We start from the raw sequence: 24,655 nt of genomic DNA, 5'->3' as shown, positions 1-24,655 counted from the left end.
ATTTTGTTTGCTGCTTGTAAAGTGACTTTTTATCGAATGCTCCAACCAGATATAAACATGTAAAAATATTAATCAGAAAAGGAACATTTTACGATTTTATGATTATTAAACAAGAAGTCAAGAAGTCAACAAAACTTCCAAGTTTCCCACTTTCAAAAGATCAAGCTTATATGAGCTATCAGATTTTGTTTCTTTTACTATTCAAGGTAATTTATATTCCATATTTCTCATTTCAATGTCAAATTTTCGTTTTGATTTAATTGAATTATTAACTGAGCTTGGGCGTTTATTATTTATAGCCTTGAAATGAATGGTTTATTCAAATTAATTGGATTTATTTGGCTTACAGTAGCTACCAAGCGTAGCAAATTTCATTTGGACCTGTTGACATTGCTTGAACTCCCCCTTCTACCTCTAGTTTTTGTTATTCCCCCCATTTAGTTGTCATCGTCATCATTATTGGGGGGATATCTAAACAAAGGCCAACATCGCTACAACAATAATAACAGGAAAAACAACAATAAAGGCGCTTTTTGTGCAATTGAAAAAAAGAAAGTTTTGCGAAATTAGACTTTGTTTTGGACGGAAAATTGCTTGAATTGCAAAACAAAAAGCTGAAAAGCAAAAATAAAAAAAAACATTGCGGTCATTGTTTCTGCGTGGTCCCACTGCGAAACTCATTTCAAATGGTCCCCAAAAAGGTTTAAAAAAAATCAGCAAATAATAGTCTAAATACTACTGAGTGGGGGAAAGTGCTTGTAATTTGAAAATAATTGAGTCAGAGAAAGAACTAAAAATAGGGCAAAAGTAGATACATGTGCATTGAATTAATTATAATTTGTTTGATTATTTTGTGCTTTACTTAAATATCAATTTTAATATAATAATTTAATAACCATTAATTAAACAAATAATTTCAATTGCTATGCATGTTTTGAAACCTGCCAACCGAATCTAAGAAGACTCCATTAGTCGAAGGGTATTTATAGACCCGCGATCAACGAAGCGTTAAATCAAACATTTGCGAAGTCAAACAGTTCGATCAAACTAATTAATCATAATTTCGAACGATACAAAAAGACACCGATGAACATCGAAAATAAAGATTGCAAACGAACTTCGAGGGATTGAGTGTTGTGGGATCAATGGCCCACCAAGATTGAACTTTCAATCGATAAAAAAAAGAGAATCATAAAAACGACTTTATGTGGGTTGGGCAGAATGCAATGGAGCGGCACAACAGATCGATCTTGTTGATGCATTTCCCAATGCCAAGAAAATGAGGAAAACCATTTAGGGTGCTCTCATTGAACAGAACACAAACTATGAATGAAACTAACCATGTGCTTGATCTTCGTATTTGTAAATTAAAGCTAATGACTTGTACAAAAACCATAGAAAAGGAGTAGAAATTGATAAACACAAAAAAAAAAATAGAAGAAAAGATGGGAAGAAAATCCCCAGGGAACGAAGATGATTCTGCATTCGACTTTTTTGTGGCTGCTGCCGGTATAAAAGCAGCGGGTCAAAATGCAGTAAACACAACGGCTCTCCTGTTTTTTCTCACCTTTTCCCAACCATGTGGAGTACAGTGGTAACTCGAAAAGATTTACTCGAGAAACTTGCTTATGTGTTGGTCTAAATTGTATAAATTTCGAAGTGGTTGTTAGTTATTTTATACGAAAATGACCCAATGTAGCTTGAATGTAGCTTCACTTATATCGACAGACCCCTGTAGCGATTTCCAGTGGGAACAGAGACGGCCAGTGGAGATACAGTTAAAGCGGCTTCCAGCTGCAACAACTGCAACTAGCAACTTGCAACTTGCAGCAGACGCCATCAGTCTGGAACCAATGGAGCGGTGCCCGTTTTTGGAGAATGGCTTTATGGCCCCGGTGAGTCATAGCTTTTTTACCCATTTTCGTTCTTTGAATTGAGAACGAGCGTGGAAACGGCGAGAATGGCCGAAAGAGAGGCAAACAAGTTACCTGCAGAGGCAAGGAAATGAGGACCGCGGGCTGATTGCGTGACAGTTGTGTGGGTAAGCGGCTTAGCAGACTGTCCCAGCCAGACTCACCAGATCCGAGGAGTTCGGGATGGAAAACCCCCCGTATCATGGACCATAACTTGCGATCAGCTACCGAAATGAATAATGATTTCATAGGGCAGAGACTGCAGACCCAAGGGAAATTAAATTGTAATCACTAGAATCACCATTAATTGTCAGGTCGTCTCATTCATCAGCATCTGCCCACCCAGAAGATCTAATTCGACTTAGATTTAGTGCTGTACCAGTTCCAGTTTGGGTTGAACAAACTAGTTAGTTTGGGCTTCCAATTAAAAAATTAACACATTCGCTTGGGATCTTACGAGATTCAAGTCAATGATCGGAAAACGACTACAACTTTGTTGCAAGCGATGGATTAAGATAAAGCGGAATTGAAAAAGCGTCAAAGCGAAAAAAAAAGGTTTAAAAAGTAGTACCTCGCAGTCTAGACAACTGGTCAACAATTTGTTTACAATGATATAATTAAGGTTTATAATAATTTAATTCGATTCATTTAAGAGTCAAACATCATTTATTGGAATCAAACATAATTAATTTTCTTCATGTTATAAAAAAAAATCAAAATCCATAAAATCCAGTAATTTACGATTGTAGACGACCCATTTTGCAGTTTTCCTCCACTTTTCTAGGCACTATTTTTGAAAATTTAATGACGACAAGACTTCAGATCCTGAACCGCAAAACCAAGTAAGTTTCCCTCCTCGGGCAAAGTGGAACGGAAGAGAAGAAGAGAGGCTGGGAAATCAAAACGCAGAAGGCAACAAACAAAACAACAACAAACCCCAAGACCTACTTCAACCGAGAGAAAGAGACGGCAGTAGAAGTAGGACAAAAGTGGAAAACAAAGACGTTCGAAAACAGGATGCGCATGCGCAGTAGAAACGAAACGAAATGGAACGAAACCAAAGGTGAACATCATTATCATCAGAACTAAAAAACAAAAAAGGAAAAAGAAGAAAAAGCGAAATCAAAGAAATCAACAAATAAAACATAAAAGGAAACGATTCTCAGGGGCAGTGCAAACAGACACAAAAGATGAAGCAGAACGCGATAAGGCAGCCCGAAAAAGGAAATGTGGGAGGAGGGGCGAGGACAGAGGACAAGGGAGCAAAGATACCGAACGGAGGGGACAAATGGGAATGGCAAACGATAAACGTCATCGGCCAGATTATGCTGCATAAATTATCAAATGCAAAAAGACACTACCAAAAGGGAGCGCCGCACAAAGTGGGAAGAAATCCGAATGCGAAGAGAGCAGCCAGACATTGCGCGCTGTAAATAATTGTAATTTACGTGGAGAAGGGTACCGGCTCTACCCTAGCATTTACTATTGTGTTCACAATATTAGTAACGCTCGCATGCGTTTGAAAATGTACTATTTTACATTGTCCAAAGTACTAAGTACATATTCTTTTCAATTTACCAACTTTTTAACTCGTTTTTAGACACTAGACCAACACATCCATTTTATCTTTTACCAAATAAATGATGAGAGGCAAGTTCTATTATTTGCACCTGTACTGTACCTGCTATATACTCTACCTACCTGAGACGCCGCGGCAAAGGTAAAGAGAACCCGAGGATGAGGATAAAACGTGAGGGGGAGGAGTAGTAGGCAAGAGCAAAGCCAGAACAGCACGTACAAGAAATTAGCAAACACAGAACGAGCTAACGAAGCAGAGAGCCAAAGAGAGTGCGGAGGAAGAGGAGGAGCTCTAAGAGTCGTAAAGAAGTAAAAGCGAAACGGCTGCGCAACGGATTATGATGTTCCCCAACCTGATCATGATGATGATGAATGGATTGGTCTACGACTCACACAGACGGTGGGGAAAATAGTGGAAAGGGGGAACAGTCCAATGAGAGGGGTCAGGGAAATCGCCTGCGGGGGCAGTTGGGCAAATGGAGTTACTAAAAAATAAGAAATAAAAAGACACCAACACATATACGACAAGAACATGGACATGGACCACGCGCTCTCTTTCACTCCCCCGTCCGCTGTCTCTTTCCTTTTTCTGTAATCGTGGCCGGAATCGTAAAACGTGATCGAGGGCTTTATGTGTACAATACGTTTTGCCATGGGTTTGTTTTTGTTGTTATGTTTTTAGTGTTCTTGTTTTTCAAATGATGTGTTCTTGTTGTTGGCACTTTTCGATGCCCTACAAAAAAATCTTACTTATGATTCATAGGTAATGTTCCTAGAAATCTTAAAGAAGGATTTAAATGTTAATCTAACGATAGTATCTGCTGGTTTAAAGGATCGGCAATACACCTATAAAAAGCATTTCATTTGTATCTGTGGCCTTACTTTCTTGGCCACTTTATTTAGAATCATTTTAGGTTTCATTGTTCTTTTACCTTTTACTTTTATTTTTTTCTAATTGTGTGGATCTTGTATCTGAATGTATGATTATTTTCTTTACCACTCCCTCCGGCCGACAACTTTTTCATTAGAGCGGAATAAAACAAGCGAAATCAAAGAACAACAAGGGCTATTTTTTTCGTGTTGTTTTTGTTTTTTTAGCTGCTTTCAGTTGTAATCTCAATTTTCGGTTTTAGCTCTTCAGATTGCCACAACTCCCTCTACTTTTCCTGTCTTCTGCCTTTTGGTGGGTAATTTACAAGTCTGGGCAGCAAAATTTACATGTCTACACGGAGTTGTTGTTTTTCTTGAAATGTTAGTTGTTGTCGTTGTAGAACTGTTGTTGATGTTCTTGTTGAATTGTTGTTGTAGACCATTGGATGATGGGCTTGGCTACAACTGCTGAACTTGTGGGTCAATGAATCAGCGCGTGGATCCGCAACAGCTGTGCGAACTCTTGGCGGATCGCTTGGAGGAAGTTCATTTGAGAAGGAGAAATGGGAGTGGATATACATAGCAAAGATACTAAAGGTATGACCTCAGAGAAAAATAATTTAGCAAAAATAAATAACAATTTTTTAATGGAATGTGGAAGAAGTTGATTAATACTCCCATACATAATGCATTCTTTATCAACCGAAAATTACTCATTTTCGCTTAAAAACTAATGATTCACCTAATGGAACAACAAAGGAATTTTGCTATTTTGTGAAGAGATCTTAAATCTTAAATGGCAAACCCAAAATTTGGCTATCTACTGAAAATGGAAAAGATATGAACTTGCATACTTCAAATTGAAGACGATGATAATGTGAAAACAAATGAATGAAATGTAAGAAGAGAAGATCATCTGCTCCCTCATCCCTTGGCTGTACTTCTTTTTCATCACCACTTAATTTTTTTGACGAAAAGCAAACAATCATTTTCTTATCAGACAGAAACATAAAAAAACGTCTTGAAATGCTCGTCTTTCAGTTGTTGATTCTTCTATTCAGTCTTTTATTTGAATTTCTAACACATCAGCTAGCGCGTCTCACTTTCGATAAGAGTTTTTTCACAGAAATATGGTGTGAAGTTCCAAGTATAGAACATTTATAAAGTGTGATATCGTTTGGAAAACGCTTGAAATGGCACCTGCCCCATCTCATAAAAAGTATTTGCATAAATATTAAAACTCCGTAATCAGCGTTATAATCTCAAATAATGCCAATTATTATTAACGCGCCACTGTAAATGGTTGGTGTCCCGCCCACTCGCACACCTTCTAGACAAACGCCCACGTATTCATGGTAAAAAAGCTTACGCGACGAAAAGAAACTCGAAGAACTGAACAGTGATCGCTCCGAAATTGGAAACCTTAATATATTTATTGCTCCGCAAAAATGATTTCTATTCACTATCGAACATATTTTGCCATCCGAATTACTACCTCTTTTCTTCCATGTTAAATTAAAATGTTAAAATTATATTTAACGAGTGCTCCCTGTACAGCAAAACCAATTAGCAGAGATGAGAATTTCGAGAGCCGATCGCGAACAATTACGTGAATAATTTACAGCTGAGATATGGGCTACTAAAGCTGCCAACGCATTGTGGGATCAGGTAGATCATACAGAACCGGTTAAGAGAAGGTGTTTTCGTGTATTTTAATCGAAAGGTGGCTTCTACACCAGGAAAATACTATATATTGCTGATGTTTACCAAGAATATTAGCAAATTCCGATAGAAACAAATACCCCTTGCTTGTGATATTTTCTCCCCGTGTACGAAATTAAGCCAGGTACTTACCGGTCTTAAGACGATCGTTAATTAGATCCTCGATGAGCTGCGGACACTCGCACTCGATGGCGTAGCAGAACTGCTTGAACTTCTCGAATCCGTTCTTGGCAATGATATCGATGAGATTGGAGCACTGGACGCGCAGGATTTCGGCGTCGTTTAGCCCAGAACATGGTCCCCCGCCAGAGGGCGTTAGTGAGCGACTGTCGCAGTTGGCGTCTCCGTTTACGCTGGCGCACCTGGAGGATCCACTGCCTCCGCTGCCGGCACTCCCCCCGCTGGCCGTACTCCCACTACTGGCGACGGCACTTAGTTTCCGCTTGGTGAGCGAGGGTGCACTGCCGGGAGGCTCCACTGTGGCAGAGGCGGCAGCAGAGGGCGTGGGCGTAACTGCGTTGTAGGGCTTCAATAGGAGATCCTCTTCCGATTGACTAAGCACCGAGTTCTTGACCAGAACTGCCAACAGATCGGTGCTCCCCAGGTCCAGCATAATCCGCTCCTGGTGGCGGGAGAGCAGGGAGCGCACCTCTTCCTCTTCCTCTCGCGTCATCTTGGCTTCCTCCGTTGTTTACTGTTACTTCTTACTGTTATTTATTGCACTCTCCAGCTACACAAACAAATCACATTGCCATTTTGCGGGCATTTTCTTGTGAGACTTAAAATTTATACGAATTGGATTCACTTTTATTTTTTATATTTATATTAGCTTTTTTGTTAATTATTTCAATGGGTTGTACGGTTATTCATGCACTAGTAGTTTAGCTTAATAATTTCTTCACTGGCTTGCACTTTATTTTGCCAAACAAAAAACGACAGTAAACAGTTATATTTTAACTGTTTTAAGTTTAAGCTTTGTTTAATCCTTTTTATTTGAGATTTTCTCACTTTTAGACGAGTAACACGTAAAATCGCGCGCCATTTATGTTTTTCGTTTTTTATTACACCGCAATTCGCTAGCTGAAAATTCGTTAGTTCGTGTGTGCTGGTCAAAAATGATTTATGTTTCCGAGATCAAACATTTAAACTTTTACCGGCACTTTGTCGCATTCGTATTTGTTTGTTTATGTTTTAAAACGCCTGTATTTTCAAGTTCACGACTCGGCCATTTCAACTCGTCCGCTCCGCACAACCGCACAAGCGCGATAATCTGAACCGAATGAGAACCGATTTCGAGCGAAGCAGCTGCAAAGCAAATACAATCGTCAGAGATGCGTCGTTGCGGCCAAAAACCTGTTTCTGGCGGGGAAATGTGCAAGCAGTATAGCTAAAAAATTACAAACTGCGTGAAACTGACCTATGTTTGGATTACGATGATGTGTTGTTATTATTTTCTTATATCTGCTATTGAATATTTCTTAGTAGTCCTTGGATAAATTAGTAAATTCACTTCGTCTGGCTATTTAGATTTCTTTCTAGCCTTTAGCTGGTAACCGCTAACGGATCGCCATTACTGGCGAGTAACAACAAAATGGTTCATCAACAAGTTATCGATAACTTAAGTCGCATAACCGTTATTGAGTAGGAATTTAAAATTTTACATATTCAACATTAAATCTTATTTTAAAATAAAGTCTTTTCTTAAAAATCAATACATGAAAAATTACAGGGCAAACAACGTCTCTTTGATTTTTGGACCTTTTAGGAATGACAGAAGCGTTTCCCTTTTTGTAGTTGCTTATCTTTGCTTGTATTTGTAAATTGTGTTTGCATTGACTTTGCCTTTGACAATTGCCTTTACTGCTTTTTGACTTTGTTGAAATATTATAAACCGAAAATAAACCGTAAATCAAATATATGTGATTTAAATTGTAATGAAGTTTTCTACTAAATACAATGTAAGATAATTTTTTAAAACTTTTAAAAATAAACAGACATTTATTATTTTCGAAAATAAATATCCAAAGTGACTGGCAGCCTTCCGTCCAGACAGCTTCGAATTACCATATCGTGTGGGCATAATGAGGACTTTCTTGGGGCTCAAAAACCGGAATCGGAAGCAGTCTTACGGTCTGCGACACCTAGCCTTGATTAATTGCCAACCGGCCACACACTCAGCCAGATGCTTAGCCGTTTATCTCGAGTGTTTTGCCATTTTACAATCTGTTGGCCAACCTGTAAGCGGTCATCATAAAGGAGGTAGCCGTGCACTGTCCAAAAATTGATTGAAAATCAAGAACTTAAATCTACTTAATTTCGAAATAAGTTAACTTCATATTCTACTCATTGTAATATTGCTAGCTATTTAAAATCGAACTGGATTGATTTACTAAAACCATTTCTCCTTATATTTTACAATGTTTTTTCTTCAATGCATTCCACATCCATAACATTACAGCAGGGCTCTAATTACGTGTGTTTGAATTGCGGCGCCCTGATTAAGGCCCTTTTGCAGGGCAATCAATCGATTTGCTGCGGAGTAATAATAACAGATGTTAAGCCAGACTCTGGAAACGGATAAGGATAATTACTGGAAATTAGTGATGGAGCTGCCGCCGAAAGGCGATCAGATTCCGTTGCCATTGGGGTGAACTTCTGGTTAATCGTGTGCAACGCAATCAGCATTCCTGAGATTTTCCGCCTGTCAGCAGATTAACAGGTGTCTCCGCCCCACCAAAGTGAGGCAATAGCTAAATTGTTCGCATAAATTGATTACAATAATTTGCCTATCCCCCAACTTTTAGCCGCCCTCTGCGAAATAAACTCGCTGCTGGTAAAAATTCTAAAACAGCAGATATAGAATAACAACAACTTGCTCCGTCGGCTTCCATAATTTATGCAGAAATGCAGTCGAACCCAATGAAAAGTGTCGTTCACAAATCTAGGCGGTAAATTGCTTTTTGCGATTTCCAATGCACACCCACCACACGCAAATGCAAAAGTTGTCAATCAAAAATGGTCTTCAATCATGGGGAAAATGAGAGAAGCATAAGTGCTATATAAAAAACTAGTTGTTAGAAAGGAAGAGAGTAGGAAAATATAAAAAATGTTAAATATATTAAACAAATGTATTATTCACTGGTTACTTCAAACAATTACGCTTATAAAAATACAAGAAAGTAACAAAATAACATATATACATATATATTTCCTTACCTTACAATCGAGTGACCACTGTAATTCTTAGGTGGGAGTGGAGAGAATGAGAGAGGGCCTGGAATGCAAATTACTATTATTACCGGACAATTGCGCTGCATTCAAAATATTTGAAACACCACCCGAACGGGAAAATTGAATGGCACGAAAATCCGGCTGATTCATCCCACTCTAAATTATTGGGCTTACACATTCAGCAAACAGAAATTGGGAGAAGGGGCGAGATTTATCAATTGGACCACATGTTCTTGCCGAGTTTTTCCACATATAAATTGTATTGCTCGTCACGTCTCTGCAGCTTCCTCTGCAATTAAGGCAGGGCTAGGGGAAAATTACAGTAAAACATCTACAAGGAAGCACTTCCTTAAAGCACAGTTATTTGGTAGTGTCACTTCCCCATTCTATATATATTACCCTTTGAACACATCAACACCTATTAAAAATTATTTTTTCTAAGCTTTTCTCATCTGCTAGCTAAGTAAAATGTGTTTTTACCAATTTAACTTCTTGCTGGTACGCATTACTGATGTTTGACTGTATGAAGTTGCTTAAGCTAAGAGGCCATAATCCTCCTTCCGATTGTCTGTGCTTCTTCCGGGGTGCCGGAATCATCACGAGATGTACGAAAGCCCCTGAGTCATCCATCAATCGCTGGACTAACCCTCAGAGCAAGTGCCTCCATTACCCTTCTCTGCGTTTCAGGTGCACTTGCTGTATGGATGGATAATCATCTCCTGGGGAATTGCTGCCAAGCAGCTCCATTTGCCGATTAGCCGACAGACCACCAGAGCACCGCACGTGGTAACGCTCGTCGGCACCATTTGAGTTACTCTGGAATTTATGTGCTACTTCGTAATTACTTATCAAGCACTGCAGACCCACTGGCGTGCTGTTTTCTAATCTGGACCAGGAGAAAGGCCATTAAAACGAATGTCCAGCTGGAACGGAGTGCAAACTGTTTTGTGTAATGGTCGTCAAATGGCTATGCAGGTGGTAATTTCGTTTAATTATTTTTACTGGCTACGTAGCCTGCTTTGAATGTTAACCTAATGGTGGGCAAAATGGGAACAAATTGATAAAAGCCTGAAAAAAACTTAAAGAAAATAAATATATATAGCATATTTGAGCTTTTGAAAACAGGTTTATATTTTTGCTAAATTTTTGGTTGTACCACCCTAATGTATTTTCACAAATGCTGTTGATCTGGAAACATTATCTCTGCAAACTGCTCACCGTTACTTCTTTTGCGCCTGCTCTTTCGCCTTCCAGTACGAAAACCACCGTAAGTCTCCAAAATCCAGATGAATGGAGAAGTGGAGCGCGATGGCGAGGGATCCAAGAATATTGGATCACTTTCCTCCAAGCGATGGCCACAGTCACAAGTGAATTCCCCAGCAAACCGATCAGTTATACCAGCACCAATACTTCCGCCAAAACCTATTATCTTAAGTCCGTGAAAAAGCGGCTGACCACGTGTTTCCAGCAGTTGCGCGAAAAACTCCAGCCATTCGGTTCCTTTCGCAAGAGTTCTTCATCCAGCCGCCTCTACAAGATCTTCGTGAAGTCCGATTTCTCCGCATGCGGTGAACGCTTTCAGAAGATCTTCAAATCGGCGCGAAAAACCGAATCGCCGGAGTTGTGGAAGGTGCCATTGGTGGCTCATGAACTCACCAGCCGGCAGAGCAGCCAGCAGTTGCACATCGTAGCCAGACTCTTCTCGTCCACTCAGATTTCCACCAAGGAAATCACCTACAGCAGCAACAGCAACACCAGCGAGAGCAACATGACCATTATCGAGAGCAACTATATATCCGTGCGCGAGGATTATCCCGATATAGATGCCGAGGTGCGCGCCATATTGCTGAGCCACGCCCAGAATGGAATCACGATATCGAACATCAAGAGTGAGTAGCTTTATGTTTTCTCAAGCACACTTTGAAAGCTTTCTTCTTGGAAAAATCTTTCCAGAAGTTTCGACTTCATCAAACACTTCAGAACTTTCTCTAAGTGGCTTTATTGAATTTGAAAACTAGAATGTATAAACTTTAAGCAGGTTATTCAATCTTACATGGATTATATAATGTTTATAATTTTGTATAATTATTTTTAGAATTTTTTTTATATTTCTTTTTTGTATGCTTAACCTTTAATAAATTCTATAATCGAAATCGCCAGGTGAATATCGAAAACTGACGGGCAATCCATTTCCACTTCACGACAACGTGACGGACTTCCTGCTGACCATTCCCAATGTGACCGCCGAGTGCAGCGAGACCGGGAAGCGGATCTTCAACCTGAAAGCGAACCTGAAGAACGGTCACCTCCTGGATATGGTGCTCAACCAGAAACAGCGCACCACCAACAGCACCAGCGACTACAGCAGCGGAGCTCCGTCCCTGGAGAACATACCACGAGCACCACCACGCTACTGGAAGAATGCCTTTAAACGGAGGGCTCTGTCCCAGCTGAACACCAGCCCGAGGACCGTGCCCAAGATAACGGATGAGCAGACTAAGGAGATCCCCACCAGACCGGCTTCGCTGCATCAAATGGCCAATGAGGCAGCGGAGTCGAACTGGTGCTACCAGGATAATTGGAAGCATCTGTGAGTACTGAACAAGTGTTTATGCAGACAGTGCAACTATAGCAAAAATGCATATAAGAAACCTTAGTTTCTATTTATTTAGTTAATAAATGTACTATTCTTTCTACTGAACTCCTAGCAACAATTTCTACCAGCAAGCCAGCGTAAATGCGCCCCAAATGCCAGTACCCATCAACATCTACAGCGATGCCCCGGAGGAACCAACCCATTTGGCTGCACCTGGGCAACAGCCAAGCTGCTGCAGAACCCAGAGCAAGAAACCCGAACCCACTGAAAACCGCCATTTGGGCATCTTTGTGCATCCATTTAACGACATGAACGTATTGAAGAGACGCCACGAAATGACGCCCACGCCCACGATTTTAACCAGTGGAACCTACAACGATTCTCTGCTGACGATTAACTCGGATTACGATGCCTATCTGCTGGACTTTCCGCTTATGGGCGATGATTTTATGCTATATCTCGCCCGAATGGAGCTAAAATGCCGATTTAGGCGGCACGAACGCGTCCTGCAGTCAGGACTTTGTGTATCCGGACTGACGATCAATGGCGCCCGAAATCGTTTGAAAAGAGTGCAATTACCCGAGGGTACCCAGATCATCGTCAATATCGGATCGGTGGACATTATGCGTGGCAGGCCTTTGGTTCAGATCGAGCACGATTTCCGGTTGCTGATCAAGGAGATGCACAATATGCGATTGGTGCCCATTCTCACAAATCTTGCACCGCTGGGCAACTATTGCCACGACAAGGTATTGTGTGACAAGATCTACCGATTCAACAAGTTCATCCGAAGCGAGTGCTGTCACCTAAAGGTCATCGACATACACTCATGTCTAGTCAACGAAAGGGGCGTTGTGCGATTTGATTGCTTTCAGACGTAAGACTTTATACTATATAAATACATCGTAAGAATTTACGATTTGTGCCACTTTTCAGCTCACCACGCCAAGTCACCGGTTCCAAGGAACCCTATCTGTTCTGGAACAAAATCGGGCGGCAGCGCGTGCTGCAAATTATTGAAACGAGTCTGGAGTATTAAGTTGGGTTCTTAATCAAGATACATATATGTACATTTTGACTGGGCTGGCACCGGAACCGACAAAAGAATGATTTTTGATGATTTTACGATTTACGCTGATGGATCGCTGCTTTTACGGAATTCGCTTAGTTTTAATATGTTTTATATGTAGTATGTCCCCTGTCTTTGTTTATTTATATGTTCGTTCACTTGTCCTAGTCCATTATTGTATATTATTGTGTGTTTTGTGTTCTATGTTAGATTTTAACTTCTCCATTTTCCGCTGTCTGTGATTTGTTTTGCCGATGCCATTGATTTTCTGCACACTTTTTGCTGCTATCCCAAAAGCTGTGTAAAATAATCAAATGCAAAATAAGCGCAAGCAGCTGAAAACTTCTCTTCAAACTTTTCCGCTTTTCCCAAAACCATTTTGCCTTGAAATCTGTTTTTACAAAATCAGATTACACCGCGAAATGGAATTTAAATGCAAATCATTGCAATGCTTATAAACTGTTTTTTGTTCTATATACTTTTTGTGTGGGCCAAAATTCGGCATGCTCCTGTATCACAACCTGCCACTTCCCCTTAAGAAGAAGGGCGGAGTGGGCGTGGTACGTATACATATGAGCCATGCTGCATTTTGGCCGTAATGAAAATGCACTTGCTTTACTTGGAAAATTCGCTTGCACAAAATCAACGCCGCGGCTGATTTATTATTAATGTGCTCAAGCAAATTCAAGTGAAGCATTTGCGCGATTTTCGTCTTCTTGTTTCCGTTTGCAAAAAAGTTTATAATATGCTTACACTCTGCTGCAGACACGCAACCGGAAGTGCGCACTAAGCGCTTGTTTGTAGCACAGTGTAGAATTCTGGCGTAATTTACAGCTCTACTTTAAAGTCTTCTAGATAGCTATCTACTATTTATAAACTTATTTATTGTCTTGAATGTATGTTAATTGTATGTATTGATGGTGATCACGTTTTTTTTGTCCTATAACAAGCTGCAATGTAAAATCCAAAAAAAAAAATGAAAAAATAATAAATCAAAAGGGAAAACAATGTTTTTGTTTGATTTAAGCTATGTTCAAAGTAAGTGGGAATTAATTGAATTATTTTCGATTTAAAAGTTGTCTAGAGTATATTATTATATTAGTGATTATATTATTATCACAAAAAACGGAAGCTGAAAACCAATTTAGTTGGCATTCAATTTTAAAAATTCCCGCCAAATTGGTTTGAATCTTTGCTAATATATTACAGTTTCCCACCTTGCATTGAGTGCACGATAGTTTTTCGGCATTTTCGATTGTAAAAGCATAAAAAAGTCTCTGCTATCGAAGCTCTACCACCTCCATCAGCAGGCGACGGCAAAAAAATCTTGAAATGTAAGCAGTAACGTCAAAATTCGCTTTCAAATCGTTAAACGTACGTTCCCATTCAATTTCAGAACAAAATGGCTTCATTCTTGGCACGAACTGGCGGCCCCCTGATCGAAGCCGTTAGGCCAGCGGCCGTGAAAAAGGTGAGTTCGCCAATTAGTGGTCATATTTGTGTGTAAAAAATGCGAAAATCCGTCGCTTTACATAATAAGGCGAAAAGAGAGATGTGCACACCTACGCTCTCCCTTTCTCTCTCTCTCTCTCTCTTACTCACACATGTGAAATGCTGATCGTTTATCGGTAAAAAAAAAACTGTAGCGCTAATTTAAGTTCTTTCCATTTGTTAACTAAATATTTCTCCAGAGAAACGGGGAGAGTGTGAGATTTAAAGAGAGTCACGATCGCCGAAGACACCTGACTTTTTTATTGTATCAGTGTGACGCAACTGTGCGCTTTTCGTACGCATGTGTGTGTGTTTGTGGGGACCTTGAAAGCCCCATTTATTCCCCCCACTTAATTTAGTTTGTTTTTTATCAATGAGCAGCTGACAACTGTTGCTTATCGTTTGTGGTTGTTGTTGCTGTTGTCGCCGGGCCCTCTAATTAAATTCTTAATCTGTGAATTAGTTTCGGTTATCACCGGGAAACGCCGTTAGCCAGACGAACTTGCTCTTAACCCAGATTTTGTCTCTTTTCGCCGCTTTTTGTTTATGTTTTTTTCGCATGAATCACCGAACCAGTTTTTTATGTTTAATTTTTGCTTGACAATGACCTCGTGACTGGAATTAAGGTTTCATTTATAAGATAGTACAATCAGTTCCGAAATCGTTCTTATTTTTATCTTTTTAAATATATTTTTAATTATTTATCTTGATCTCTTTAATTAGCATCAAATTTTCGCATACTAACATGACAAAAATTCAACCTTTTCAGATTCTTGGCCTGGCTCCCATCGCCGTCCAGCAGCTGAGGAACCTCAATGTCCAGGAACACGTTTCCTACAGTCTCCTCAATGAGGCCAAGATCCCAACACCTCGGTGAGTAAACCTAATCGGAATTATCAAAATCGCGAGCAAACAACCAACAATTTGCGTCAAAGTCGCGGTCCAAAGTTCAATGAAAGTGCCGCGTTGTCGTTGCGTCGTCTGTTTCTTTAGCTTATGTGCGTTTTGGACTTTGTCTTAACTTAATTATATGCATTGAGTATAGCCCGACTACGGGGTAAACAAACCAGAGAAACGCAGCCGCCGATGATAAGGGTGATAACAAGTTTTATACTATAACACACTTTGATCGCCGTAAAGTGACAAGGGTCAGTGACGTGGGCTTTGATAAGATGGAAGCGGCAGTATTTTACGTCTATCATAATTACACATACTAAATTTATAATTTCGGTAAAGAAAATATATTTTAAAGGTTTAAATTCTTAAATTGTGATTTTAATAGAACCAATTTTAGCTTTTGCGATTATTCAAGTAAAATCAGGCGACTGTTTTATTTTCTAAAAAGTGGGCTTGTCGTCTCCCGAATGACCGATTAACCTTGTCTCAATTTTCAACCTTTGTGGTCCACTGATAAGGAAATTCATATGAAATGTTTCTATCAACAATTTTTCAGAGAGCCCCCGAAATTATTTCCTGTACTAAGTGATTCATTACTTTTGCAGTTTCGCTGTTGCCAAGAACGGCAAGGAGGCCAACGATATCGCCACCAAGCTGAAGACCGATAACCTGGTGCTGAAGGCTCAGGTTTTGGCCGGAGGACGAGGCAAGGGAACTTTTAAGAATGGCCTGAAGGGAGGTGTGCGAGTGGTCTACGAGTAAGTTGTGATATATGTCTGATATCTACAGTAAAACATAAATAACAAATCTTACTCTAAAGTCCCCAGACCGCTGAGGAACTTTCAGGCAAGATGATTGATCAGCTTCTGGTCACCAAGCAAACTGGAGCAGCCGGTCGCATCTGCAAGAAGGTGATGGTTGCCGAAAGGAAGTTCCCCCGCCGTGAGTTCTACTTCGCCGTGATGATGGAGCGTGCCTTTAACGTAAGTTCTACACCCATTCACTTGATCGATCCTATTAAGTTACAAAATACGATTGAATTTCCAGGGTCCCGTGCTGATTGCCTCCAAGGAGGGTGGTGTTGATATTGAGGAGGTGGCTGCCAGCAGTCCAGATGCCATTCTGTACGAACCCATCGATATTGGCACTGGTTTGACCAGTGAGCAGGCCGAAAAGATCGTCAAGAAGGTTGGTCTGGGCGGCGATGGCGAGGACACACATGTCCAGATGCTGTTGAATCTGTATGACCTGTTCGTCAAGAAGGATGCCCTCCTGGTTGAGATCAACCCCTATGCCGAGGATGCCATGTCCGGCTGTAAGTTTGGTTATATATGTTCTCTTAAGTTGTGTGTTGTGGTCTAATTCTAATGTCTGTCTCATCCTAACGAACTAACTCATTTGTGAATGTCATTGAACTGGATTTCATGTTTTCTATCCAGGCTGTAAGTATATTTCACCAAAAATAACACTTTCCACCCATTAAACTATGTTTAAACCTAATGATTTGTAACAACTTTTAATGCTTATCCGTAGTCTTCGCATTGGATGCTAAGCTGCGATTCGATGACAACGCCGAGTTTCGTCAGAAGGAGCTGTTTGCGCTGCGCGATTGGACCCAGGAGGATCCCAAGGAAGTCGAGGCTGCCAAATACAATCTGAACTACATTGCCCTGGATGGCACCATCGGCTGCATGGTGAACGGCGCCGGTCTGGCCATGGCCACCATGGATATCATCAAGTTGTATGGTGGTGAACCGGCCAATTTCCTGGATGTCGGTGGTGGTGCCACTGCCGAGGCGGTCAAGGCCGCCTTCAAGATCATCACTTCCGATCCGAAGGTGCTTTGCATTCTGGTCAACATCTTCGGTGGTATTATGCGATGTGATGTCATTGCCGAGGGTATCATCTCCGCCACCAAGGATCTGAATCTGAACATGCCCGTGGTTGTGCGTCTTCAGGTGAGTTTTCGTGGATGCATTTAGCTGAGTTGCAGAGATATGCTAAACAAAACTGGTTTGCATTGCAGGGAACCAAAGTCAAGGAGGCCCGCGAACTGATTCGCACATCTGGACTGAAGATTCTGGCCCGCGATGATCTGGACAAGGCTGCCGATCTCGCCGTGCACTTGGCGCAAATCGTCAAACTGGCCCGCGAAATGAAGATGGACGTGAACTTCGAGATTCCCGATGCCCAAAAGTAGATAGCTCCATCAGTTACCGGCTAAGTCAACACTCATAAGCACACGCAGACACAAAATGAAAGTCGACAAAAAAGTAGAACCAAAACCTAACATTTACTCTAGCCACACGTAAACTACTCAATGAAACTATGCCATCGGTTCGTAGTTAGAGCATTATGTATTCGTAACGATCGGTCGAACAATTGATGAATTAATTTTGCAAAAATGTTAAGTTTAAAGCTGTTTAAAGTCCTAAGGATATGTCATAGATAATTCGAATAATCGAGCAAGTTGAGTGTTCTCTTTGCACCTAAACAATTTCTATATTGTATCCTAAATAGTCAACATTAATTGCACGTGAATAATAGAAAATGGAAATGAAAATACGTTTTAATTGTGATTTTTGCAAAAGTTCATTTAAATTTTATTTATTGAAATGCGACGCTGCTTCTAAAGCAGATGCATCATCTTGTGTATTATGCTATTTAGTTTGCTTTAAATTAAAACACCAAACAATCATAAACCGAACCTGCCTTTTGCGTTATCCAAAGACTGCTTAAAACAGTGCGTTTTAGTTTATTTTTAAATAGTTTCTTACTAACTTTAATCACTGCAACTTAGGGGCAAGGGCGATTGCAAGAAAGATCAAAAAAAGGCGGACAGTAAAGGTGGCCAGAAGTCGGAGAAGAAAGCTGACAAGAAATCTGATTGCACAAAAAAAGAGGAAAAGAAAAAGGAAGAAAAGAAAGACATTTGCGACAAGAAAGGTAAAAAGTAAAGGGATACACATTTTGTAATAAACAAGGCAGGATCGAGCCGGATGTGTTTGAGACTTACACCATCAATAAGAAGGAAGCCATTGCTTAAATTCAAAATCCACAACAATTTCATTGTTCAAAATTGTAATCTCAAATTTCAGATGTAAACTTCTGACCCGCCACATTTTTAAAGATTTTCGTCATATTTATGTTTTGTTTATTCTGTGTTGAGCCTTAGAAACGATCGACTAGAGATAATATGTGGGTCTGCTCCTGTTCCCGCCAGTCGGTGTCGCCGTCGCCCAGGTTGCCAGCATATTCTGTGAATGAATTTAATATTTAACATTTGATTTTTACTGGGCATTCCATTTGTGGTTTACCCCTCATAATGCTGCGAATGGTCTTCATGGATGCGCCGCGCAAGTTAAGGATCTGCAGTACACGCTGCTTGACGGTGTCGCCAGTGGCACTGACCTCCAGCAGGATGTAGTCGATGCGCTGCAGCGTGAACAGACCGCCGGTCAGTCGTTTTATATAGTTATTCTCCGCCTCCTCGTCCTCATCAATGCTGGGATCCTGTGGCATGATATTGGTTTTCAAATGATTAGTCTATGGTTACAAATAAAGCTTCACTTCGTACCTTAGCCTGCTGATCGATCTCCTTGTCTATGGCCTCCACCTTGGCCAGATACTTGAGGTGCAGCTCCAGCAGGCGATCCACCTTCTCGTGATCGTTCTCCGTGAACTTGGCCAACATTCGCTGGCGGTGTGTGCCCTTGCAGTTTCGCAGCATTGATGCGATCACGGAGGCCACATGCTCCTCGTGCTCATCGGCGGAGATCAGGCGCTGCTTGTTGCGCTTGGGCGTTTTCATGAAGAGTGGGAAAATGGTGCGCAAGCCGAGAATCTCGACAAACTTGTTGCAATTGTCTCTGCCATCTTGGCCAGCCATGGCATGATCCAAAACCTTAAGCGATCCATTTCTGGACATCTTCTTCTCGCGCAGCATTAGGTTCATCAGCTGCAGACCCTCGCCGCTGAGGAAACGATCGCGATTCTCGCGGGCCATCAAGGCGGAACAAAGGCAATTGAAGAGGTTCTGCATATACTCCTGCTCCTCGTTGCTGGCGGGATCGTGTCTCTTGTAGACAGCCAGCTGCTGGAGCAGCACATCCACGCCATCCAGAGAGCCCAGCAGTAATCGGTTTTCGTTCTCCGTTTGTATAAGTATGGAAAGTATCTCGCTGCAGTACAGTTTGTTGGGATCGAAGGGCGACTTGCCGCGCAGGCGTTTCAGCAGCCAGGCGAGCAGTCCCTGTTCAGCGGCTTCCTTCACGAATTCCGAATCGATTTCGGTAAGGTTCTCCACTATGGCCAGCGTATTGTGCACGCCGTCGGCCTCCTCCTTAACCTGTTCGTTCAGTCGCTCCAGATTCTGGACAAGCAGAGCACAAATTTGCTCTTTTCTCAGCGCTTCGATCAAGGATTCGGCACCCTCTTGACTTTCGCCCAGGATATCAACATCGGTCACTTCCTGCAGCAGATCTACCACGGCCACGGCTATGTCTGTGTTCTGATGTGCCAGCAGTTCCAGCAAACTGTGCAGGCCGTGCAGCTCCACGAGGATTGGATACAGATCGGGCACCGTGGCCACGCCCTTCAGCTCCTGGATTACCGTGTGCAGCTCCACCTCCGAGTCCATGAACTTTTCGGGACTGTCGGCGAACTTGATGCGCATCTCCTGGTTCTTCAAGTTCCGCTTCTCGAACACCAGTATCAGTTTCTTCAGGCTCTGCTCATCCAGAACATCGCCATCGGCCTCCTCGTTCTCCACGTACTTCAGGATGTTCAGGCGCTCCTCCTCCGTCAGTTCCGGATCGAATTCGAAGGCGGAGGTGCCGCTGCCACCGGTGGCTCCTCCACTTTGCTTGACATAGTGTGCGGACTCCTTGGCTTCGGCGATGCGCCGCATGCGTTTGGTTTTCTCATCGACACCGCCCCGTTTTCCGTGCGAGCTCGCCAAATCGAAGTCGTCGTCCTCGTCGTCGTGCGGACGCTTTGGCGTCTGTTCCGGCTACAGTTTGGAATGGTCCAGGTGCATGAATATCATTGGTATCGTCCATATATTTACCTTAAACGCCAGCAGTTCGCCGATGTCCATTTTTGCGGGCCTTAAAAAACAATTAGTGCTGGAACGTTGGGCGATTCTTAAGCGATACTATCGAACGTGTACCGCACGTGAATGTCTGTGCACCAGGATAGGTGCAGAGCCATGATAAGCATGGCTTAGCGGGGACTCAATCCATTTAACCCTTAGAAGGTGTCATCAGTATTTTGCTTGATTCATAATTAACTTCAAATTAATTCATAATTCTGATTTAAATTTGTGGTGGAATTTCGCATGAAAAACACTGTTTTTTTATCTTATATTGTTATTACTTACATTTTATGTAAGATCAAAAATTAATTCAAATTTTAAGTCCTTATTATATTTTGATTTTAGATATTTGTGCTCTTTAATTTTGACTTGAATTAAAGGAATTTTTTCTTAGGTAAATATATAATGCTAATAATTACTAGAGAGTTTTACATTTTATACCGAACAACTAATAATCCTAAAAGTGCTTTAATAAGTTTAAAATCCTGGAATATGGTTTATAATTTCTGCAAACATTCTTTAAATACTTAATACTTTTTATAAGAAATTTAAAACTAGCAACTTGAACCCATTAACCATTTCTTTCGCCCACCCAGCCTCCCAAAAAGGGGCCTTTGGCTGTTTTAGCCCTGCGCCTGCGACTTTGACGACGGGTTTACATAAATTCCTAAAGGCCAAGCCCCAAAAATAAATTTACAACTGCTTTAAGCTCTGGCAATTCAACAAGTTGTTTGCGTCTATGAGTGTGTGTGTGTGTGTGTCTGTGTGCGCTGGTGTGTGTGCTTTCTTCGAGCCAGTCTTTTTTTTCAATTCAGTTCGTCAGCGTGATTTGGCGTTGTTGTTGCTGCCTGTGCAGTTGCCAATGGTAGTGGTATTGGTATTAGTATTGTTGCTGTGGCTGCTGCCGCTTTTTTACTTTTTTCTGGCTTGTTTCATGCTGACCCACTTTTGGTGGCAATACGTGAGCCCGAACAGTGGGCCAAAACCTTAGTGAAATCTACGAGCTTTACAAATAAAAATAGATGAGAATTTTAAAATTATCATATAAGCAACAGTTCGATTAAGAAAAATAATAGAAAATATTTTAAAAATTAAATTACCTTATTTTCACTATATTTATAATTGTAAAAATGCTTAGAAAAATTTAAATACAAAATATATAACGGATTTATGGATTTTGGCCACACTGTGCCGGGCAAAAAAGTCATAAACTGAATTGCCAACAGGTTATGGCGACTACCACGAAGACGACGGATGGCTTGGTTGCTGTTTTTGTTGCCGCGGCTCGACTGCGGCGGAGTAGTAAAAAGGGCCATGACAGTGACACTTTGAAGTTTGAGGTTAAATCGTCAATGTTGTTGCCTTGGTCTTGCTCTCTGGCTGCATTGGTTGCTGTGTGGATGTGGATGTGGATGGGGCTGTCTCTCTTGGGGAATATACCCATAATATTTCGTGCGGCATTATTGTGCCTGATGCTGTTTTTTTTGGCATTATTGTTCATCACATCGAATGCTGCCTTGCACTGACTGCACTCCATTCAAAAGACTTAGGCAGCGAACTTGGCAAGAAATTACTTTGAACTCACGCATGCTCGCACGTTTTTTATGTTTTTCTTATTAATTATTTTTTTGCCTGCCTGCTTGGCCGCATCTACTACACTCACACACGAGCTGGGATTTGAAAAGTGAAATTTCAAAGTAGAACAAGCGGCAGCGGCAGCGGCAGCAACAACGCCGCACGTTTAGAGGTTCCAATAAAAATGGGGTCACTTGTCGTTGGCCAGTCGGTTGAAGTAGTAGAGCCCCCCTCCCGCAAGCCCCTCGAATAGCCAACTCGGAACCCCACTGACCATTGATCGCATAGATCACGCGCCGTCTGCTCATGTTGTTGTTTTAGTTGTTTTTTCTGTAGTTGTTGCCGTTGTGCATTGTAAATTAATTGCAGTCGCGTCGCGTCTGTTTTGGATTTTTTGGCTTGAACCGTTCTCAACCAGTTTTAGGCCATCCATCGTGTGTGCCATTAAAATGCAACACGAACTTGACAACGGAACGGAATAAATGGTGAAATATTTCTCTTCGAGCTTAAAGACTTTCCCTGTGACTAGATATAAGTTCTGTAAAGTGATTTTGGGCACCTCGTTTGGTAAACCATTGTAAAACCCTAATGTCAACATACATTTAAATAATAATTATTTCGCTTTAGAATTTGCATCCGGTGTAGTCTTGCCTTTGATCTTGTTACAATCATTTAACAACTGGCAGCCTTCTACATTTTTGGATCGTAACAATAATCAAGTTTAATTGCGTATTTCATAAGATTTTCGTTGTGCACTGTTTGCTTTTGCTGCTAATTAATGTTTTCTGCAGAGCTGCAAGAACAATAATAAAACCAGAACAACACTTAAATATTAATAATTGATTATAATGTTATTACAGACATGATTTATTCTCGCTAGAATCTTGGTCAGCGGATCGGCGAGGCGTGAATAAGTGCAGTGATTGTTGCAAAATCAAAAGTTGCACTTCGGCTATGAATTACATTTTTTAATTGCCGAAAATGAGCGAGTGCATAAATTATGAAAATTGCGAAATTTCGAGCCGAACAAGTCCAAGTATGGATCTTCAGCTCCTCCACTTCCGGCACGCGATCCATTTCCGTTCTGCTTTGCAGCTCTGCTGCTTCCTGCCCCCCACCCACCACCGCCCGCGCCCGTCCACCTTGCATCAATCAAAGTCTCAATCAAGAGCAAAAGTAATCAAAACTAATAGCGACAATGGGGGGAAAAAACACAATCCGAACAAATAAAGCCAAGCACACACAAATCATGGCCGTAAACAAAAAGGGAAGAAGTCGGGGCGCGACAAGAGCAAATAAGGCAAAATCGTTAGAAATAACAATATATATAGATATATGCATGTGTATATGTGTGTAAAAAATGGCATGGCAGAGGCGACAGCAACAGCAACAGCCCCATCGAATGGGCCACAAAACACAGAAAATAACAAACAAACAACAATACACACACAAAATAGAAATGGAGAGCAACTTTCACCCAAGGTCATTGTGTCTTTAACTGCGCCACAGCACAAAACAGCAAGGCAGCAGCAACAACAACAGCAGCAACAACAACAACAACAACAGCAACTAGCTACTTGCAACTACTGGACAATATGAATATGCGACGGCGACTCGACACGATCGTCTAAGCGACCGACGCCCGATTTGTTACTTTGCTCAAAAAACAAAAGCCTGTTTGTTTAACCTTTGCTTACCGAAAAACCCATACCCTTTCAAATAAACATATAATATTTAACCAATTTTACTCAACCTTATATAAATATAAAACAAATACATACCAAAAACTCATTTTAACTGAAATATATTTAATTGAAATTGATTATAATTCATTAATTAGCATAAAATGCTTAAGTAGCAGTATATCAAAAGTTTAAGAAAATGAAAGATTTGTATAAAATATATTATTTTTAAAATCCTTGCAATAGCTTATGCACCCTTTTGAAGAGTATATGAACACCAGCTAGCCTGATTGTCTGTCAAGAGGAGGAGGCGGAGTGATTCAGCGAAGGAACAGGAGATTTCGAGGGGGAAGCGTTTTCTGTTGCACTTGCTACTACAAGTGCCGAGTGCCAAAAATAAACCAAAGCAACTTGCAGACTGAAGTAGCAAAAGCTGATCTTCGTTTTCTGGGAAAGGTCGAGAGGAATCTGGATGATCACTTGCCACATGTCCATCTTATTGGCAAGTAATCGAGCGATGAGCTGTGTAGCATTAGATTATCCTAAAACTTGTTCAAAATCACTAGTATATTTATTTTTTAAATTTCCCTAGTTTATCTAGTCCTACTACATTCTGTGAAGTATCTTCTTCACTCTCCATCTCCATCAATTAAGCACTGCCATGCTGCTTAAGTCAACCTAAATGTCTGCTTAGGCATCGCTATCTTGGGCACTTCAATCTCAGGATTCCCCCATCAGTCGTGTTATCTACGCCGACACCTTAATCTGGGTCATGCTTAGCCACATTGTTAGCTGAATGCAATTAAGTGGCCGAAAACTATGAGATGAGAGTGGAAAATTACTTTTAATTGACATAAAGATAAATTTAAAATGGAGAAGAAATTCCAAAGAGGTTTGTCTTTTACTTTTTTAATGCATTTAAAATTACTTCATGAG

The 24,655-nt window shown here is 41.0% G+C and overlaps 4 protein-coding genes across 12 annotated transcripts in view; 2 read left to right on the top strand and 2 right to left on the bottom strand.

The window, feature by feature from the left end:
- Nucleotides 1-7,392, bottom strand: part of LOC6728866 (tight junction protein ZO-1) — an 82,757-nt gene extending 75,365 nt beyond the window's left edge. For 5 of the 6 annotated variants that reach the window (XM_016177180.2, XM_016177171.2, XM_016177177.3 and 2 more), the window contains exon 1: nucleotides 6,216-7,391. In XM_016177180.2, coding sequence (XP_016035558.1) covers nucleotides 6,216-6,756 — 541 coding nt within the window. In that variant the 5' untranslated portion in view covers nucleotides 6,757-7,391. Of the gene's footprint in view, nucleotides 1-6,215 lie in introns of all 6 variants that reach the window. The other variant, XM_016177176.3, reaches the window with a different exon arrangement.
- A 3,218-nt stretch (nucleotides 7,393-10,610) lies between these two features.
- Nucleotides 10,611-13,987, top strand: LOC6728862 (maternal effect protein oskar). Of its 2 annotated transcripts, none has more exons than XM_016174999.3 (4): nucleotides 10,611-11,203; nucleotides 11,475-11,904; nucleotides 12,014-12,787; nucleotides 12,847-13,987. In XM_016174999.3, exons 1-4 carry the CDS (start codon nucleotides 10,666-10,668, stop codon nucleotides 12,947-12,949), a joined length of 1,845 nt encoding a protein of 614 aa, XP_016035546.1. In that variant the 5' UTR covers nucleotides 10,611-10,665; the 3' UTR covers nucleotides 12,950-13,987. The 2 variants fall into 2 exon arrangements, with proteins under 2 accessions (XP_016035546.1, XP_002104196.1); XM_002104160.4 differs by having other exon boundaries at nucleotides 10,614-11,203; nucleotides 12,023-12,787.
- Nucleotides 13,988-14,205: 218 nt separating this feature from the next.
- Nucleotides 14,206-18,509, top strand: LOC6728861 (succinate--CoA ligase [ADP-forming] subunit beta, mitochondrial). 3 transcript variants are annotated; one of them, XM_016175000.3, is made up of 10 exons: nucleotides 14,206-14,313; nucleotides 14,376-14,450; nucleotides 15,240-15,343; nucleotides 15,973-16,125; nucleotides 16,188-16,350; nucleotides 16,415-16,682; nucleotides 16,807-16,809; nucleotides 16,901-17,325; nucleotides 17,394-17,563; nucleotides 18,168-18,509. In XM_016175000.3, the coding sequence occupies exons 2-10, from the start codon at nucleotides 14,382-14,384 to the stop codon at nucleotides 18,322-18,324; spliced, it is 1,512 nt and encodes a 503-aa protein (XP_016035542.1). In that variant the 5' UTR covers nucleotides 14,206-14,313; nucleotides 14,376-14,381; the 3' UTR covers nucleotides 18,325-18,509. The 3 variants fall into 3 exon arrangements, with proteins under 3 accessions (XP_016035542.1, XP_016035544.1, XP_016035545.1); XM_016175002.3 differs by lacking the exon at nucleotides 16,807-16,809; XM_016175003.3 differs by having other exon boundaries at nucleotides 14,312-14,450.
- Nucleotides 18,505-20,552, bottom strand: LOC6728860 (beta-catenin-like protein 1). The gene is made up of 4 exons (XM_002104158.4): nucleotides 20,436-20,552; nucleotides 18,945-20,378; nucleotides 18,685-18,880; nucleotides 18,505-18,624 (listed from the first exon to the last, which is right to left on the bottom strand). The coding sequence occupies exons 1-4, from the start codon at nucleotides 20,463-20,465 to the stop codon at nucleotides 18,539-18,541; spliced, it is 1,746 nt and encodes a 581-aa protein (XP_002104194.2). The 5' UTR covers nucleotides 20,466-20,552; the 3' UTR covers nucleotides 18,505-18,538.
- Between the last annotated feature and the right edge of the window lie 4,103 nt (nucleotides 20,553-24,655).

The sequence above is a fragment of the Drosophila simulans genome, chromosome 3R (assembly GCF_016746395.2).
Source record: "Drosophila simulans strain w501 chromosome 3R, Prin_Dsim_3.1, whole genome shotgun sequence".
NCBI lineage: Eukaryota > Metazoa > Arthropoda > Insecta > Diptera > Drosophilidae > Drosophila > Drosophila simulans.
Note: the sequence above shows the minus strand (reverse complement) of the source record. Positions and strands in the feature narration are given on the sequence as shown.

Bases quoted from the DNA above. Each gene is read 5' to 3' on its own strand.
- LOC6728860 (XM_002104158.4), bottom strand. From the start codon at position 20,465: ATGGACATCGGCGAACTGCTGGCGTTTAAG. The intron at 18,881-18,944 runs GTACGAAGTGAA...ATCATGCCACAG, and splicing joins AGATCGATCAGCAGGCTAAG to GATCCCAGCATTGATGAGGA. The intron at 18,625-18,684 runs GTAAACCACAAA...ATTCATTCACAG, and splicing joins CATTCGCAGCATTATGAGGG to AATATGCTGGCAACCTGGGC.
- LOC6728861 (XM_016175000.3), top strand. From the start codon at position 14,382: ATGGCTTCATTCTTGGCACGAACTGGCGGCCCCCTGATCGAAGCCGTT. The intron at 16,126-16,187 runs GTAAGTTGTGAT...CTTACTCTAAAG, and splicing joins GGTGTGCGAGTGGTCTACGA to TCCCCAGACCGCTGAGGAAC. The intron at 16,351-16,414 runs GTAAGTTCTACA...TTGAATTTCCAG, and splicing joins TGATGGAGCGTGCCTTTAAC to GGTCCCGTGCTGATTGCCTC.
- LOC6728862 (XM_016174999.3), top strand. From the start codon at position 10,666: ATGGCCACAGTCACAAGTGAATTCCCCAGCAAACCGATCAGTTATACC. The intron at 11,204-11,474 runs GTGAGTAGCTTT...CGAAATCGCCAG, and splicing joins CACGATATCGAACATCAAGA to GTGAATATCGAAAACTGACG. The intron at 12,788-12,846 runs GTAAGACTTTAT...GCCACTTTTCAG, and splicing joins CGATTTGATTGCTTTCAGAC to CTCACCACGCCAAGTCACCG.